The sequence below is a fragment of the Perognathus longimembris genome, chromosome 1, assembly GCF_023159225.1.
Source record: "Perognathus longimembris pacificus isolate PPM17 chromosome 1, ASM2315922v1, whole genome shotgun sequence".
NCBI lineage: Eukaryota > Metazoa > Chordata > Mammalia > Rodentia > Heteromyidae > Perognathus > Perognathus longimembris.
In genome coordinates this window covers 139,821,158-139,838,746 of record NC_063161.1, presented here as the reverse complement: position 1 = coordinate 139,838,746, position 17,589 = coordinate 139,821,158, and the positions used below count along the sequence as shown (strand labels likewise).

The 17,589-nt window shown below is 38.2% G+C and overlaps 1 protein-coding gene across 1 annotated transcript in view; it reads right to left on the bottom strand.

Moving 5' to 3' along the window:
* Window positions 1–17,589, bottom strand: part of Rad23b (RAD23 homolog B, nucleotide excision repair protein) — a 36,215-nt gene that overhangs the window by 14,297 nt on the left and 4,329 nt on the right. The window contains exons 2-5 of the mRNA XM_048338579.1: window positions 7,949–8,030; window positions 5,269–5,348; window positions 3,145–3,416; window positions 2,197–2,252 (exon numbers count right to left, since the gene is read on the bottom strand). Coding sequence (XP_048194536.1) covers window positions 2,197–2,252; window positions 3,145–3,416; window positions 5,269–5,348; window positions 7,949–8,030 — 490 coding nt within the window. The remainder of the gene's footprint in view (window positions 1–2,196; window positions 2,253–3,144; window positions 3,417–5,268; window positions 5,349–7,948; window positions 8,031–17,589) is intronic.

Here is a 17,589-nt window from a genome sequence, read left to right as displayed (position 1 = left end):
TGCTTGTCTTACCATGTGAATGCTTCCCTGCAAACACCCTTTCACTGTAAGGCCATTACAAGACCAGAGCTGAGCAGATGCCAGTGCCATGCTCTACAACTGTGGGCCAAATCAACTTCCTTTTTTTTATAAGAGGCTCAACCGCAGGCATTTCATTATATGTAAAAAAAACAAGCTGATATGTAACTTTTCTCATTCTATGAAACACTTTTTAGTATTTTACTTCCTTATTCACTGATGCAACTCTGGCATAAAGCCATTCGAGGTGACCAAACATTTTGTCACCTAGTTACCAAAGATATCAACAGAAACAAATTTAAGATCTTAAGAGTATCATAAGTTTACGTTTAAGCAAGGTATATCTTATTAAGGTTATCATAACCTTGTAAGGTCTACTTTATCTCCTAAAGATAATGAGGTTGGGGTTTAAGAGATTACTGATGTGATGTATAATAGTTATGTATCAATGGCAGGTAAATCATGGTACCTCTACCTCTTGATGCACACCACCATTTCTTTTTTTTTTTTTTTTTTTTTTTTGGCCAGTCCTGGGCCTTGGACTCAGGGCCTGAGCACTGTCCCTGGCTTCTTCCCGCTCAAGGCTAGCACTCTGCCACTTGAGCCACAGCACCGCTTCTGGCCGTTTTCTGCATATGTGGTGCTGGGGAATCGAACCTAGGGCCTCGTGTATCCGAGGCAGGCACTCTTGCCACTAGGCTATATCCCCAGCCCTCACCATTTCTATCTTTTTGCTGGTTAACTGGAGATAAAGAGTTTCACCATCCAAGTCTGGTGGCTCACACCTGTAACCCTATCTACTCAGGAAGTTGAGATCTGAGGATCGTGGTTCGAAGCCAACCCCGGGAAGACAAGTCCCCATGAGACTCCTATTTCCAATTAACTACTACTCAAAAACTGGACGTGGTACTGCAGCTCAAGTGGTAGAGTGCTAGCCTGGAGCACAGAGGCTCACGAACAGTGCCCAGGCCAGGAGTTCAAGTTGAAAAAAAAAAAAAAAAAGTTTCACAGACTTTTCCTGCCCTAGCTGGCTTCAAACTGAGATCCTCAGATCTGTGACAGTCACAGGGATTTTCTACTTGGCATTGTAAATACATAAGTCTTGGAGCTTAGACAGAGATTTGTACTAGTGTTGCAACCAGAAATCATTACAACATACTCATGGTACTGGTCATTCTCAATGTTTAAACTGAACTATGGCCTAGAGCAAAACCACAGAAAACCCAAACATAGGGTCAGGAAAAATGAAAAGAAACTATAGAAAGCATGAGGTACACAGATTAGAAGGAGAATGTTTTCACACAAGCCAAAAAGAGAAGAGTTTCAAGAAGGACCCTCCCCTTTCCCCTCAAAGTGAAGGTAAAGAACAAAGAGACCTAAAGATCACGAAGTTGAGAAGGAACAGGTGACATAAAACAACATCAGTAGCAGCAGCTGTGGCAGTGAGAGCCATGGAGACCTGGGCTTTTGCTCAGCAGCACAGACACATCCTAATTAACTGTGGCAGCAGAGCCTTCAGTAGCAGTAGAGACAATTTCCAGTTGGTGTCTGAGGTTATAGACCATAGTCTCTGGGCAAGCCTCTTCTACCCTTCTAATACCTTTGTAACAATTTCCCAAGATGGCTTTCTGCGTCTGAAGGAGAGTGATTTCATTTTCCTCATAAGGATTTCATGGCAAAGGGGTCCTGGGAAAGTCTCTCAACAGCACCAATAAAATCTGAGTGCTGGAACTCTGGAAATCTTAAACATTTTATCAGCATATACTATTTTCAATAAATAGGTAGTAAGAGTTTAAGGTGAACTAAGTCAGAGAAACAACCCCAAATCTTATGAGGCACCACTACTGCTTTTGAAGGAACACATACTCCAGTGAACTTGTTTCCAGCCTCTACCCAGTGTATCAAAGAACAGGAATGGGCTTACCAGCCAATAAATCAAGTCAGCAGGAGCTGTATCAGAGATGCCACAATGAATGGAAAAAATGCTGAGTGATTCTGATAGAGGTGAGAAGAAAAGGCTTTATTTAATAAGTGATTTTTTTGGGGGGAAAAGTTAGCCTTTTGCTAGAAGCCAATAAATAATGAACAGGATGAAAATGGGAACCTAGGCCAACATACTGAAACAACAAAAACTAGAGGTGAATTAATATAAATGTGAAGCATATTCATGTTACTTACCAAGAGCACTCGTTGCATCTTCAAAAAGGTTTGATCGAGAAGAATCTCCTGCTGTACTGTGAAAGGAATTGAGAAAAATTACATTTCAAAAGTAAACAAAATTCAATTTTCATCGTTCTAGGAACTAGTTACAATTCTCTGACTATAAAGTCTGGCTATAGTGTTTGTACTGGGGTTTGCCCTTAAGGACTTGTACTTGGCTAGGCAGACACTGTACAACTTGACCTACGTACCTAGCCAAAATTTTATTTTAACACTTCCTATTCTGAAAATCTATCCCTCAAAACGGACAGATTACTTCAATTTGAAAAAGATAAAGCACAACTAAAATAATCTAGGCAAATATGGGTGGATAGCTCATGCCTATAAACCTACTCAGGAGGTTATAATTCTTGTCCTTTTTATTCATTTGTATTTGTTTGTACTCAATCTTAGTTTCTTAGTGCAGAAATATGGATGCTCAGAAAATGACTATCAAAATAGACACAGTATATAGTTGAGCTAAAGCTAAATGTTTAGTTGCTTTATTTTTGTTTTGTGTTTTAAATCTTTTTGGTCTTTTTTTTTTTTCAGAGCTGAGGAAAAAATTCAGAACTTTGCACTTGCCAGGCAAGGGCTCTTCCACTGAGCTAAACCCCCAACCCAGAGCTCAAAAAAACTTAACACAATTTGAATAAAAAAAAACAAAAAACACGGGAATGTGGCTTAGTAGTAGAGTGCTTGACTTGCATGCATGAAGCCCTAGATTCAATTCCTCAGCACCACATATACAGAAAAGGTCAGAGGAGAGCATGTTCTTGGCTCAAGTGGTAGAGTGTTGGCCTTGAGCAAAAAGAAGCCAGGGACAGTGCTCAGGCCCAGAGTCCAAACCCCAGAACTGGCAAAAAGCAAACAAAAACAATAAAAGCTTAACATAGGAAAGTTAATCTCCTAAAGTCCTTGTTTTACCTGTCAGTTGATGTTGGGCTAGTAGCCACTGGTGTCTCCACTGGCTTTTCTGCAGGCTTTTCTTGCTGAGTTGCACTAGAAGGTGCAGGTTCAGAAGATGCTGCTGCAGTTGGTGCTGGAGCAATGGATGCAGGTGTGGAAGTAGGAGCCAAAGCAGGGGCAGGGGTTGGAGCCTGAGCCACAACTGTTGTGGTTGAGGAACTAACTGCAGTAGTGGTAGTAGGACTGGATTGTTGAGTTGTAGCTGGTGCTGATGTTGTCACTGCCTTAGGCTAACCACAAAAAAAAAGCAAAACAATTATATTAAGAGACTTCTTCTAGTTAAGACTACAGGTGCTTCAAATACAAATTTGTAACATGAACAAAATTTTGTAAAATGCCATAATGATCAATAGCAAAGTGAATCACTTTATCACATTTCCAAGTTTCTAAGAGATTTTCTGTTATCAACCTTAATAAGCTTAAGCCATTAATTTCAGCCTATCAATTTAGTATTGATACATAGTCAGTATTTTAAAATACACAGCGTATGTATATCCTCTGAAAGGTATTCACATAATTTTTTCAAAAATCTTCATGTGCCTGGGCTGAAACTTTAATCAGGTTGAGAAGTGATGAAATGACATCATCAGGGTAGAGCCTCCAGGACTGAATTTTGGTGGCTTTATCAGGAGGGTGACTGCACACTGAAAGATGCACAGAAATATATGGGCTTCTACCATATGATGTAGCCAAGAGAGACTCTTGCCAGAGCGTGTGCCATGATGTATAGACTTTTGGCTTTCAAACCTGAGCTACTGATATGAATATTTTTTTCATATAAAGTAACTGCACAAGGCATTTCATTATAGTAACAAAGAGCTGACCTATCAGATGACAATTCAATTCTGAAAATTAAACACAACTTCCCTAACTTGGCTTAACTTTCTCATTACATTGTTATCTATCGATCAAGATCCAGGAGATCAAGTGGTAGAACTCTAGGCCTTGAACAAAAAAGCCAAAGCCAAGGAAGACCGCAAGCACTTGAGTTCAAGCCCCATTACTGGCACAAAAACAAAAACACATATTCTCTATTTTACAGTGAAAAGTTTCACGTTCATAAATCACAATCAACTTCCTTAAAAGTCATGCCAGGGGCTGGGAATATGGCTTAGTAGTAGAGTGCTTGACTAGCATGCATGAAGCCCCTAGGTTCAATTCCTCAGCACCACATAAAGAGAAAAAACTAGAAATGGAGCTATGGCTCAAGTGGTAGAGTGCTAGCCTTGAGCAAAAAGAAGCCCGGGGCAGTGCTCAGGCCTGATGAGTTCAAGCCCTAGGACTTGCCAAAGAAACAATCATACGAAAAAAATTTTAGTTGCCTTCTTTAGTTTTTAAAGTTCTCTCTTCACCAAGAAGTATCACCGTAATAACAAGCTTAGAGTATATGTCTTTACTCCTGTAAAGCATTTTTCAGTTCTAGTACATAAAAACCCTTCAAGACATCCTTATTAAAAGCCGCGGAATGAAAGAAATTAATTTGATTGCTAAGCTTAAATATAATTACATAGTGACTTAACTACTCCAGCAAAACTAATTTTAATTAAATGTTCTGTATTTCAATTGTTTCATTTTACATAAAAATGACATTAAAACCACAAATGAACAAAATTATTATGAATGAGCCTACAGATGATCTAATTTTAAAATTATTAACAGCAGTTAAATATACAATACCAAATATATGTCCACTTCATGGACTTAGTATCACTGTGTTTTTAAGCATTTATGCATGCATAGCTGAAACAGTAGTGTGTTGGGCAAGCAAGCATGACACCAAGATTTCAAAGCCAGTACTGTAGCCCGGTGCCAGTGGCTCATGTACATAACCTAGCTACTCAGTAGGTTGAGATCTGAAAATCAGGCAGGTTAAAGTCTGTGAGATTTTCATCTTCAATTAACCACCAAAAAGCTGGAAGTAAGTTGTGACACATGTAATAGAGAACTAGAACTAACCTTGCCTTGAAAAAGCTAAGGGATAGCACGCAGGCTGAGTTCAAGGCCTAGTTTCGAAACAAACAAAACCAGTATTGCCACATACTTGCACACATTCAAGATATACAGAATGAGGCTGAAACTTACTTTTGTCACCATAACCACCACGAAGTTTTTCTCATCAATCTTATATTCTTTGAGTGCAGTATCATCATTGAGGATTTTACCTAATATTCAGAAAAAAAGTTATTTAAAGTAAACTTTGTCTTATGAAAAGTCAAACCAACTTTGTATTAATCAATGTTACATACTAAGTCCTTGTAGTAAAACAACCAAAAATGTGCAAGCATATGACTAAACAATGTCAAACAAATTTACTGTATACAAAATGCTAAGCAATTAAAAAAAAATCAAATGCTTAATTATTAAGACTTGCTGTACTAGGGAACATGGAGTGTGTCCTAAGAGGAGATCTTAAAGAAAAACAAAATTTTGTTTATCCAGGTATCTCCTGTGAAATACCCTGCATGTTTTTTTCTGATAGGAGGGAAGGGGAGAACTAACTTCCCAGTGCCCAAATACCAGATACTTGAGAGATCAGAAATATTTCAATGTTAGGAAACTGAAATGTGTCGAATCAATCTATCTATTCACACACACAAAGGGAAGATGGTACAAAACTCACTAATGAACACAGCACATAAGACTGTGGCTATACTGAAGGTCAGAAAGTTTGGTAAGAACACTTTCATTCATCCTTTCCCCTACATTTAGTTTTCTATTTTTAAGTATTGTATGAAAAATGATAAACGGGCAGGTACTAATGGGCTAAGGCCTATAATCCTAGCTACTTAGGAGGCTGACATTTGAGGATCAGAGTTTGAAGCCAGCCATGGCAGGAAAGTCAGTAAGATCTTATCTCCAATTAACTAGCTGTAACTCAAGGGGTTGAGTGCCAACCTTGAGTGAATACCCAAGCCTTGAGATCAAGCCCTACTACTACTGATTGAGGAACACTAAAAAAGAAAGGAATGTAGTCTCTATTTTGTATAGGAATGAGAAGCAGGTTATTTACTAAAATTTGTAGTGTTTTTCTTTTTTTGGTCAGCCATGAGCCTTGAATTATGGGCCTGAGAACTATTCCTGAGAGGGGCTGGGGATATAGCCTAGTGGCAAGAGTGCCTGCCTCGGATACACGAGGCCCTAGGTTCGATTCCCCAGCACCACATATACAGAAAACGGCCAGAAGCGGCGCTGTGGCTCAAGTGGCAGAGTGCTAGCCTTGAGCGGGAAGAAGCCAGGGACAGTGCTCAGGCCCTGAGTCCAAGGCCCAGGCCAAAAAAAACAAAAAACAAAACAAAAAAAAGAACTATTCCTGAGAGCTTCAGCTCAAGGCTAGCCTTCTACCACAGCGCCACTTCCAGTTTTCTGGTGGTTAGAGATAAAGAGTTTCATAGACTTTCCTGCCCGGGCTGGCTTTGAACAGCGATCCTCAGATGGCAGCCTCCTGAGTAGCTGGGATCACAGGCTTGAGCCACTAGCGCCCAGCTACAATTTGTAGTTTTATACCTGCTTCTTGAGGCTTCTAGTCTTTGACATATAAAAATAGTAGTGATGAGTCACTGGGCTAGCATTTCCTCTAAACTACCTCATAAAAGGAAATACCATAAAAATCTATCAAGTAAAAGGACAAGAATTGCAGGAAATCAACAAACCACTTTTTATTGACATCCACAGTGATAAAGTGTTTAGAATTTCCTTCTCAAAACAAAAATGAAAATTTTCTCTGCTAAGTTTGGATGAAATCTATTTTAACATACACTTTCTTGGTTATTAATGAGGTTAAATCTGAAACTTTCCACACACACACACACACACACACACACACACACACACACACACACACATATGTATCCATAGCTATCTGCTTTCTAAAATTGGAGCATCCAGGGCTGGGAATATGGCCTAGTGGCAAAAGTGCTTGCCTCACATACATGAAGCCCTGGGTTCGATTCCTCAGCACCACATATATAGAAAATGGCCAAGTGGCACTGTGGCTCAAGTGGCTGAGTGCTAGCGCTCACCTTTAGCAAAAAGAAGCCAGGACAGTGCTCAGGCCCTGAGTTCAAGGCCCAGGACTGGCAAAATAAATAAATAAATAAATAAATAAATTTGGCGCATCCTTTTGTTACTTTTTTAATGTTTTATAATCCTGTCACTTTCTCCCCCCTTTCTTTCCTTTTCCTTTCCTGTTCCACCTTTTTAAAAATTTTTGTCAGGGTCTCACTATGTAAGCCTAGATTGCCTCTGAAATGCTGTCATCACAAACATGTGCCACCATGCTTAACATATATATATATATATGTTAATATATAAGGCTTTCTCTAGTCTTCAATCATTTTTGCTAGTTTACTTTGAAACAGAATCACGGCAAAACTCGAGTTCAAACCTCAGTTCTGTGCCTTCCAAAATATAAAAAATACACTAAAATTTAATGTTAGAGGAATTCTATCAAGTACACTAATGAACAATCAGTATATATTCCAACACAATATATTAAAAAGTCCAAAATTCACACTTTGATGAGAACTACAAGAGTAGTAAGAAATGAAAATTACATTCTATGAACAAAATGTATGGAGCAAATGTGAATAAAGAGAAGATTGAATACTAATGCCATTTTCAAATAATTGATCACTGACTTTATTTGTAATCATGTTTCTTAATCTATTTGAATTACTACAATATATAATAAAGTACTCCTAAAATAAAAAGAATGTCACTATCAACAATACAGGGCATATTAATTTCACTATTTAATTCATACCTGCATAAATTAACTTTTGACCTGCTACTGGAAAGGCATCTTTCCCCTTTTCAGATTCAATCTTCTCTTTCAGTGCTTTCACCTATAGGAAAAATAAAGGTAAAATAAAAATCTTCATAGCCTAAACAAACAAAAAAATCACAAACCAAACTGAAAAATCTGATGCAAGACAAAATTACAATTTTTATTGCTTCCAGATATTCAAAAGCTCACATCTTTCCAATACTAAGTTAAAAAATGTCCTATATTACACATACGCTTTGAACCATGACCCTCAGATCTCAAGTCTTTAGAGTAGCCAGGATCATAGTCGTGAGTTTACCAGTATGGGTGGTTCCAAAGTTTAGCCACCAAGGCTGAGAACTACTAAGCTATTTTAAATGACAACTGGAATGAATGCCCTTTGTGGCTCCTTGAGGTAGGATGCATAGAAGAGCAGGTGTGTGTATGTATGTATGTGTGTGTTGTTGTTGTTGTTGTTCCTGGGGGGCTTGAACTAAGGGCCTGGGCACAGTCCCTAAGCCTTTTTTTCCTTCAAGGCTAGTGCTCTAACACCTGAACCACAGCTCACTATAAATGAGTTAGAAAAGGAATCTAATTAACTTGTGAAAATGATAAGTAGGGTGGTACAGGACTAAAAAAGATGAGCTAAGTTGGCTTTCCAATAATAAAATTGCATCACTTTGAAGGCACACAATCAAGGGATAGATTTCACTTCCTCTAATTTCCCAGAATAGTTCTGAAAATTATCTAAGTTGGTTCTGGTTAAAAAAAAAACAACTATCTGAGAAAAAGGGATACAAAGAGTTTCTTTGTAAAATTAAGGAGTGAGAGTAGTGGAGGCTACAGGATATGTGGGAAGGGGATGTATTCACAAAGCTGTACGACGGCATAGGCACAATAGTCCATCTCACTCAATGGCTGGAGGGGTGGCACAAGGCTCTCATCTGTTACAGGGGAAGTACATACAATGGCTAGGCACAGTGGCCTGTATGTCATCCCACTGACGTAGAAAGCACAAGGAGGATCAAAATCCAGGTCACTATAGTCATAAAGAGAAACCCTTCCTTGTGGTAGAACCCTTAAGGTGTCTTAGAAGCTGAGGCCCTGAGTTCAATTTCCAGTACTATTAAAAACAAAACAAAAATTTTAAGAAGTGATGGTAGAAAGCCAGATATGGTTGTATACAACTATAATTCAGCACTAAGGAGACTAAGGTGAAAGGATCCTCAGATTGGACTACAAAGCAAGATCTCTCTGAGAAAAAAAAGAGATGGAGGGCTGGGGATATATGGCCTAGTGGCAAGAGTGCTTGCCTTGTTGTATACATGAAGCCCTAGGTTCAATTCCCCAGCACCACATATACAGAAAAGGGCCAAAAGTGGCACTGTAACTCAAGTGGCAGAGTGCTGCCTTGAGCAGAAAAAGAAGCCAGAGACAGTGCTCAGGCCCTGAGTCCAAGGCCCAGCCAGGACTGGCCAAAAAAAAAATAAAAATAAAAATAAAGAAAATAAAAAAGAGATGGAGTATTTCAAAAATAAAAGACAACAGTGCTTAAATTCAAATATATTAAAGAGAAAATTCAGCATAATCTTCAAAGCTCTTAAGACCAATGGAAATTATTATCCACTCAATTTTATAGATAAGAAAGTGGAAATAAAGACATTACATTAGACTCACATCACATTAGTATGTAGCAATAGCTAAAATCTAAAACTATGTGACTCCCCCACAGCGCCCATATAAATCAAACTTGTATACTTATCTTCCTAAAACAGGCCAGTTAACACCATTGCTATTCTGATGTTCCCTGACATTACAAAAACCACAATGTAGGATTCCCCACTGCTCTAAATTTTAAAGGCAAATCTAACACTATTTAAAAGAGAATTTAGGATGGATGTCTGGCTCACACCTGTAATCCCAGATACAAAGTAGGCAAAGATTACAGTTTGAAACCAACCCAAGGCAAAAAGCAGTAAGACAATATCTGAAAAAGGAAAAGGCACTAAAAGCAAAGTGGGAAGCATGGCACAAATGGTAGAAACCTGGGGTCAAACCCCAACACCACACACAAAACAGTTACCACTTTCAGAAAATACCTCAGCATTAAACTCAAATTAGTTATAACTACTTTAGTATAACGTTTTTCAATAAGATGGTAAAACTCTCTGTTAGGAATAGCTTAGAATTTTAAGAAATAGAAAAAGCCCACATCTTCCTTAACAACTATGGTTCATTCCTGACGTAAGAATTTTTCAGATAGGAGAAAAGTTCAAATCACCTTTTGCAAACTCTTATTTTCTTAGATGTGTTTATATCACATGAAAGACAGTGTAGAAGCAAGAGTCTAGTTATTTTCCATTAAGCCAAACATTGGATTTGTGCTACCAATAAATAAAATGTAAATACTGAACTACATAACTTGAGGGTAGGGATGGGATAGGGAAAAAAGGAGAATAATGGAAGGGCCAACACCTGATACTGATCAAGATGCATTGTACTCATAACCCAACTTCTAGAACTGAAACCCCTTTGTACAATATTTAATAATAGCGAATATTATTTAATAATACAATTTAATAATAATGAAGTTTTAAATTTAATGTTAGTCTTCATTGCTTTGAAGATTACTTTTCATAAAATGAAACATTCAAAACATTATCTAATAAGTAATTTAATAATGAGATAGTTAAACATTTTTGAATAATTTTTCTCAAATTTCTAAAGACAAATATCTATAAATTTAAGTGCCCAGGCAAGTTACTTGGGCATCCTCAACAACTTATAAGTGTAAAGGAGTCTTTAAATAAAAAATGCTGAATGGTATGGCCAAACTCAACTAAAAATTAAATGATGGCATAACACAGATGGAGTGCCCTGTGGTGAATGCTAAATTTCTCTTTAAACTCTATGGTTTATAGACAAAGGAAAAAGATGTAGTATTTCTAAATGCTATTACTTCGTGAAAACCACAACTGAATTACAAGCTACTTGTCCCACTATGTGTAAACCCAATTCTCAAAACTTACACAGTGGTTCAGCACATAATGAGGGTTCAGTTACCATGTGTTGAATGAATAAAGGACTGTAACAAAATATGTTGAAGGCCAGTGTGGTACAGGCACATCTGCAATCCCAGCACTGTAGAAAATGAGGCAGGAGGAAGAAGATGAGTTTGAAGCCAGCCTGAGCTTCAAACTGTGACATGAGAAAGAGAGGAAAGAGTGAAACTACAAAGAAATACAAGTAATATGGGAGCTAGGTGCCAAAGGCTCATGACTGTAACTGCAGCTACTCAGAAGGGAAGATCTGAAGACTGAGGTTCAAATCTAGCCCTTACAGGAAAGTCTTTGAGACTCCTGTCTCTATCAAAAGGGCCAGATGTGGAGCTGTGGCTTAAGTGATAAAGTGCAGCCAAGAGCACAGAAGCGCAGGGATAATACCAAGAATGAAAGAGGAAAGGAAAGGAAAAGGAAAAGGAAAGAAAGGTGGGTGGAGGGAGAAAAAAAAGAAAAGGAGGGAGGAAGAGAAGGAAGGAGGGAGGGAGAAAAAGAGAGAAAGGAGAGAAAAGGAAAGAAAGAAAAGAGAAGGAAGGGAACAAAGAAAATATGCAAATGAAATTAAGAAGTAAATAATATTCTTGAACCAATGTATGAAAATACAACAATGAAACCAGGTAAAATTATTTTTAAGAAAGGAGGGACTGTTGTGATAGAAAATGAAAACGTATAACTTATGCTAATAAAACTTTTTTTTAACAGATGAGAACAAACAAGTAAAAACAATTGTACTTACATAAGAACACATATGTACTATGTATCTGGAATCCCAGATGCTCTGGAGGTGGAAGCTGGAAGACCTCAAATTCAAGGACAGCTTAGGCTACAAACCTTAACCTTGTCTTAATTTTACTACACTCCCAGAATGAAAGTATCAATCAAATCATAAAATTCTTTTGAACATACAATTGCCTCAAAATCTTCAAGTGAGGAAGGAGCACTAAATTCAGCAAGCAATACTACTTGTGTAAATATCATACCAGACATTGGGACAGGTTCTAAAATATGGGTGCTGCTCCTTTGCCTCAGTACAATAATCATCTTTACTTCTAATCCATACAACTTATCTCACAGGTCATCAAAGGCTAAAATCTTAGTCTAAAATTGTATCCTGGAAATTTTAAGTTATCATTCTCTAATTCCTACTTCTCAACAACTTCTCACTATACTTGGTCCCAAATCTCACTGAGAACTTAGTCCTGAGATGCTACTTCTACCTCATTTTCCATTTTCTTAATATAACTGAACTGAAAATTTTCTTATGAACTCGTGACATCACAACAACACAGTAACATGATATATGATATGATATAACACATTCCTCATATTTGTGATGATGGTGGTATAAACTCTACTCTGCTGCTAGTTACATAAATGCCAGCAATATGATTACATAACTGTTAATAATGAACAACAACCTTAGTCACTTCTGTTCAGTAAATTCACACTATACGTTGGTGGTATAAAAATAGTATCTTGAGCAGGCATCAATGGATCACATCTGTAATATTCAGGAAGCTGAGATCTGAGGATTTTGTTTCAAAGCTAGCCTGGAAAGACAATCTCTAGTTAAAACATCTAAAAAGGGGTGAATGTGCCTTAGTGGTAGAGTGCTTGCCTGGCATACATGAAACCCTGGGTTTGATTCCCCAATACCACATTACAAAAAAAGTTAGAAATGGTGGTGTGGCTCAAGTGGTAGAGAGTGGACAGTGCCCAGGCCCGGAGTTCAAGCCCCAGGATTGGCAAAAAAAATAAAAAAATAAAAAAAAAAATCTAAATATCCAGAAGTGGAGCTGTGGCCCAAATGGTAGTGTCAGCCTTGAGTGAAAAAACTAAGGGGCAGCACCCAAGCTGAGTACTGGCATGCACACATGCACGCAAACACACACCATTAAAAAGCAGCATGGTTTTTCATTTGAAACACCAGCACAAGGCACAAGTTCAGGCACTGATGGCCTAGTATCATATTAGAGGTGAGAGGTGAGAAGGAAAAGGGGAAGGAAAGGAAAGGGAAGGAGCACTAAGGAGTATTTCATGAAATAAGTTCTAGATAATTATACAAATTTAACAGATATCTGCTGATTCAGTGCAGAGGAAAATTTTTTAGTAGACCCAAGGGATGCAAGGGAAAAAAGTACAGGAAAAGAAAATTTCATTTTGTTGAAATAAAATATAATATTATGAGAAGACAGTAAACAGAGGCAACCTTCAAATTAAGAGTTATGATCCAAAAGGCTATTATTTTAAACTCATAATCCATTTATCCAAAACAAACTGTAAAATGGCTTAAGACTCTTAAGCTAACCTAAACCCAGCAATTTAATCACTTCTAAAGACATTCCAGATTATTATGATTTCAACAAGACCCAAACAGATACGATTAGTTTGAACCTTAAGATACCTACAGAATGCAAAGTTTCTAAGTAGGTAAATAATAACTCATTCTTGTGCATTACAAAAATGAAGAGAGGGAAAAAGGCAGGGGAAAAAAGAAGGTGAAAAGTAATTCTACCTACTTGTTGGAAGTTTCTAGGACTTATGTCTATTAGTCATTTGTAGCTAACCTACCTACACTGCTGGAACAGATTGACACAATGCTTATGGAGTTCATAAGAAAGTTCATTCAGTTGTAAAATTGGTTTTCAGAGATACTACACAAAGAACTTATTTATCTAAAATTAATAAGGAATAGGTGGTATAATGTCCTTCAGCAGGACTATTACCTTTTTTTTTTTTTTTGGTCTGTCTTGGGGCTTGAACACAGGGCCTGGGCACTGACTTTAAGCTTCTCTTGCTCAAGGCTAGTGCCTTACCACTTTGGACCACAGTGCTACTTACAGTTTTCTGGTGGTTAACTGGAGATAAAGAGTCTCATGGACTTTCCTGCCTGGCTGGCTTTGAACTGTGATCCTCCTGAGTAGCTAGGATTATAAAAATGAGCCACTGGCACCTGGCTGGTTTATTTGTTAATTTTTTAACACATTTCTTTAATAGGTTTAATGAATTTACACATTACATATCAAACAAATTCAAAATTTTAAAGTCACAATCATAGAACTTTTACTGTTTATAATATTGTTCAAAATTGACTATGTCAAGATGAAAGAATGAAAACAGCTCATTCATGCAAATCTTAAAAAGATTAAAAGGAAATGTAAAGGAATAAAAGAAAATTGTCAAAACAAGATTTGTATTTTAAAAAAATTAGCACAACTCCCCAGGCACCAATGGCTCACATCTGTAATCTTAGCTACTCAGGAGGCTAAGATCAGAGGATCACAGTTCAAAGCCATGAGGCTCAGAATTATGTTCAACTTCACAAAAACACATTTGTGTTGATCCTGGATACTGTTCCAGACCATTTTTTCCCTAAAGGCTAGCCCTCTACCACTTGAGCCACAGCTCCACTTCTCTGGCTTTTTGGTGGTTAACTGGAATTAAGAGTCTCACAGACTTTCCTGCCTAGGCTGGCTTGAAACATCAATCCTCAGATCTAGGTGTCCTAAATAGCTAGAAGTATAGGCAAGTCACTGGTGCCTGGCTCAACTTATTTTACTATTATGTTTAGTGTTGGTCCTGGCAGGATTTGAACTCAAGAGTGTGGGTGCTGTCCCACCTGGGCAGTGTCCTACTGGGGCCCAGCTCAACTTGGTATTTTAAAATACACAATATTAAAGCAACTATATCAAGGAAGAGGAAAAAGTCAAGAACAAGTAAAATTAGTGCTAGTGACTCACAAAAACTACCCTCAAAATTACCTCTCAAGCATAACCCAATTCCACTGCCACTAACTACCATGACCCAAGGGCATTGGCTTAGACTGCTGCATAAATCTCTCAACTGGTGCCCGTTTCCCCTCTTACCTACCCTACTATCCAGTTTTCACAAAACATCAAGGTAGCGTTTACTTATAAATGAGCTGGGCACGGGTAAATCATACCTGTAATCCTGCCACAGGGCAACCATGAGGTTTTGAGTTCATACCCAGCACTAGTGCCTCCCCCCTCAAAAAAATTGTGTGTGTGCAAGAGGGATGGAGGGAGCCACTGTGACAGCAAGAGACAGAGGCAGTGTTTCCTTGAAAAGCCCCAGCTTTCAACAGCCTACAAGCTTAGGCCGTTGGCATAAATCTCCCTTTACCTAGACAAAATAGGTCTTTTTGGTTTCCAAAACATACTCTTACTAAACTCTGAAGGTCTTTGTCCTAAGAGTTCCCCACAGAAAACACTCTCATCTCTAAGTGTTCATTATTATTCAGATCTCAGATTAAATGTCACTTTCTTTTTTTTTTTTTTTTTTTTTTTTGGCCAGTCCTGGGCCTTGGACTCAGGGCCTGAGCACTGTCCCTGGCTTCTTTTTGCTCAAGGCTAGCACTCTGCCACTTGAGCCACAGCGCCCCTTCTGGCCGTTTTCTGTATATGTGGTGCTGGGGAATCGAACCCAGGGCCTCATGTATATGAAGCAGGCACTCTTACCACTAGGCCATATCCCCAGCCCCTAAATGTCACTTTCTTAAAGCCAGCAGTGACTACTCAATTAAAAGAAGCCCCAAGCATTAAAACCTCATCCTATTTGTTTTCTACAATGCATACTTATGTTTACCAGGTTCAAGTAAGCACTCAAAAATGTTTGTTAAATGAATCAACAGGTAAACAAACAGACTACACTGAGGGATCACTGATTTGACAATGATTTCACCACTTAATTCACTCAAAAGATCTTTATGCCTATTATGTGTCAGGCATGGAAAGTGAAATAATTTGACAGGAACCAAACAAGTTTTTCTTAATTTCTCCCTGTATTTACTCTTCCGATAGGCCAAAACCCCTAATTTTATCTCATGATACAGTATTTTAATGTAAATACTAAATGCTTTTAATAACCAAGAAAAATTGGTATAAGGCATGTATCTAGCACGACTATTTTATGAATACAATAGATTACAACAGGAACAAGTTACTAGAAAATACTGCATACATAACAAGCAGTATTTTATAAAAATCACCATTAGAAGTAAACCACAAAGTGAGTGAGATGGTCCTTTGCAAATTATCTATCTAGCACACTAAATGCTATGTATGCACATTAAAACAACCTTCGTAATTCTTTTATCAAACATAGTCAATGTATATTCAATGTCATGTATATTTGACTTTCAAGTCAAATTTATGAACATCCCCCACCCCCGGTTATCCAAAACACATAATCAGTATTAAGGATTTGGAAGACTTGAAGATTAATCTCTGATGTACTTTCAGTGGTACAATAAATCACTACCCTAAGTCAGGCCATAGGGGCTCAGGTATCCTGTTCGCAGCTCCCAAATCCTAGCTACTCAGGAGCTGAGATCCAAGGACCAAAGTTTGAAGCCAGCCCAACTAGTAAAGTCTGTGAGATTCTTTTCAATTAACCACCAAAACCTGAGAAGTGAAGCTGTGGCTGAAGTGGCATAGCTCCAGCAAAAAAGCTAAGAGACAATGCTCAGGCCCTGAGTTTAAACCCCAGAACTACCACATGTACAACTTAAGTGTATCTGAGATTAAAATTCACCCCAGTTAAATGCCACTATGAAGAAAACAAGCAAACCACAAATGCTGGTGAGGATGTGGCCAAAATGGAACACCAGAGGTTACACTGCTGGTGGGAGCATAAGCTTGTTCAACCACTCTGGAAAGCAGTATGGAAGGTCCTCAAAAAAATGAAACCATCTATCCTATGACCAGCAATTCCACTGCTGAGCATTTATCCAGTAAAAGACATCAAGGCTGTAGTAAAGCTACCAGCACAACCACATTCACTGCAGCAATATACACCATAGTCAAGATATGGAATCAGCCCAGATGCCCCTCAATGGCTGAATGGATCAAGAAAATGTGGTATATATACACAAAGGAATTTTACTCATCCGTTAGAAAAAATATTGTACCATTTATAAGGAAACAAAAAGACCTGCAAAACTTTTTATTAAAGGAAGTAAGCCAGACCCAGAGAAAGAAAGGTTGCATGGTTTCCCTCATTTGTAGTAGATAAGACTGTACCTATAAATCTACAAGCAAATGTGTTGGGCAGTATGCAAAGGTGCAAGTGGTTACAAATGAATTAAGTATTCACAGACTATGTAGAGAGCTCAAATACTATAATCTTTTAGAAAGACTAGGTCAGAGCCCAACAAAATCAGCACTAGGTGGGCTGGGAATATGGCCTAGTGGCAAGAGTGCTTGCCTTGTATACATGAAGCCCTGGGTTCAATTCCCCAGCACCACATATATAGAAAAATGGCCAGAAGTGGCGCTGTGGCTCAAGTGGTAGAGTGCTAGCCTTGAGCAAAAAGAAGCCAGGGACAGTGCTCAGGCCCTGAGTCCCAAGCCCTAGGACTGGCAAAAAAAAAAAAAAAAAAAAAAAATCAGCACTAGGTAATGGGTACATGAAAGATGAAGAGTGGGACCAAGGGGAGGGGTGCAGAAGAATGAAAGGAAGAGGGGGTAGAAAGCAGTAAAAAAAAAATAAAAAAAATCATTGTACATACCACAATTAAGAAAAGGGGGGGGATGGGAATATGGCCTAGTGGTAGAGTGC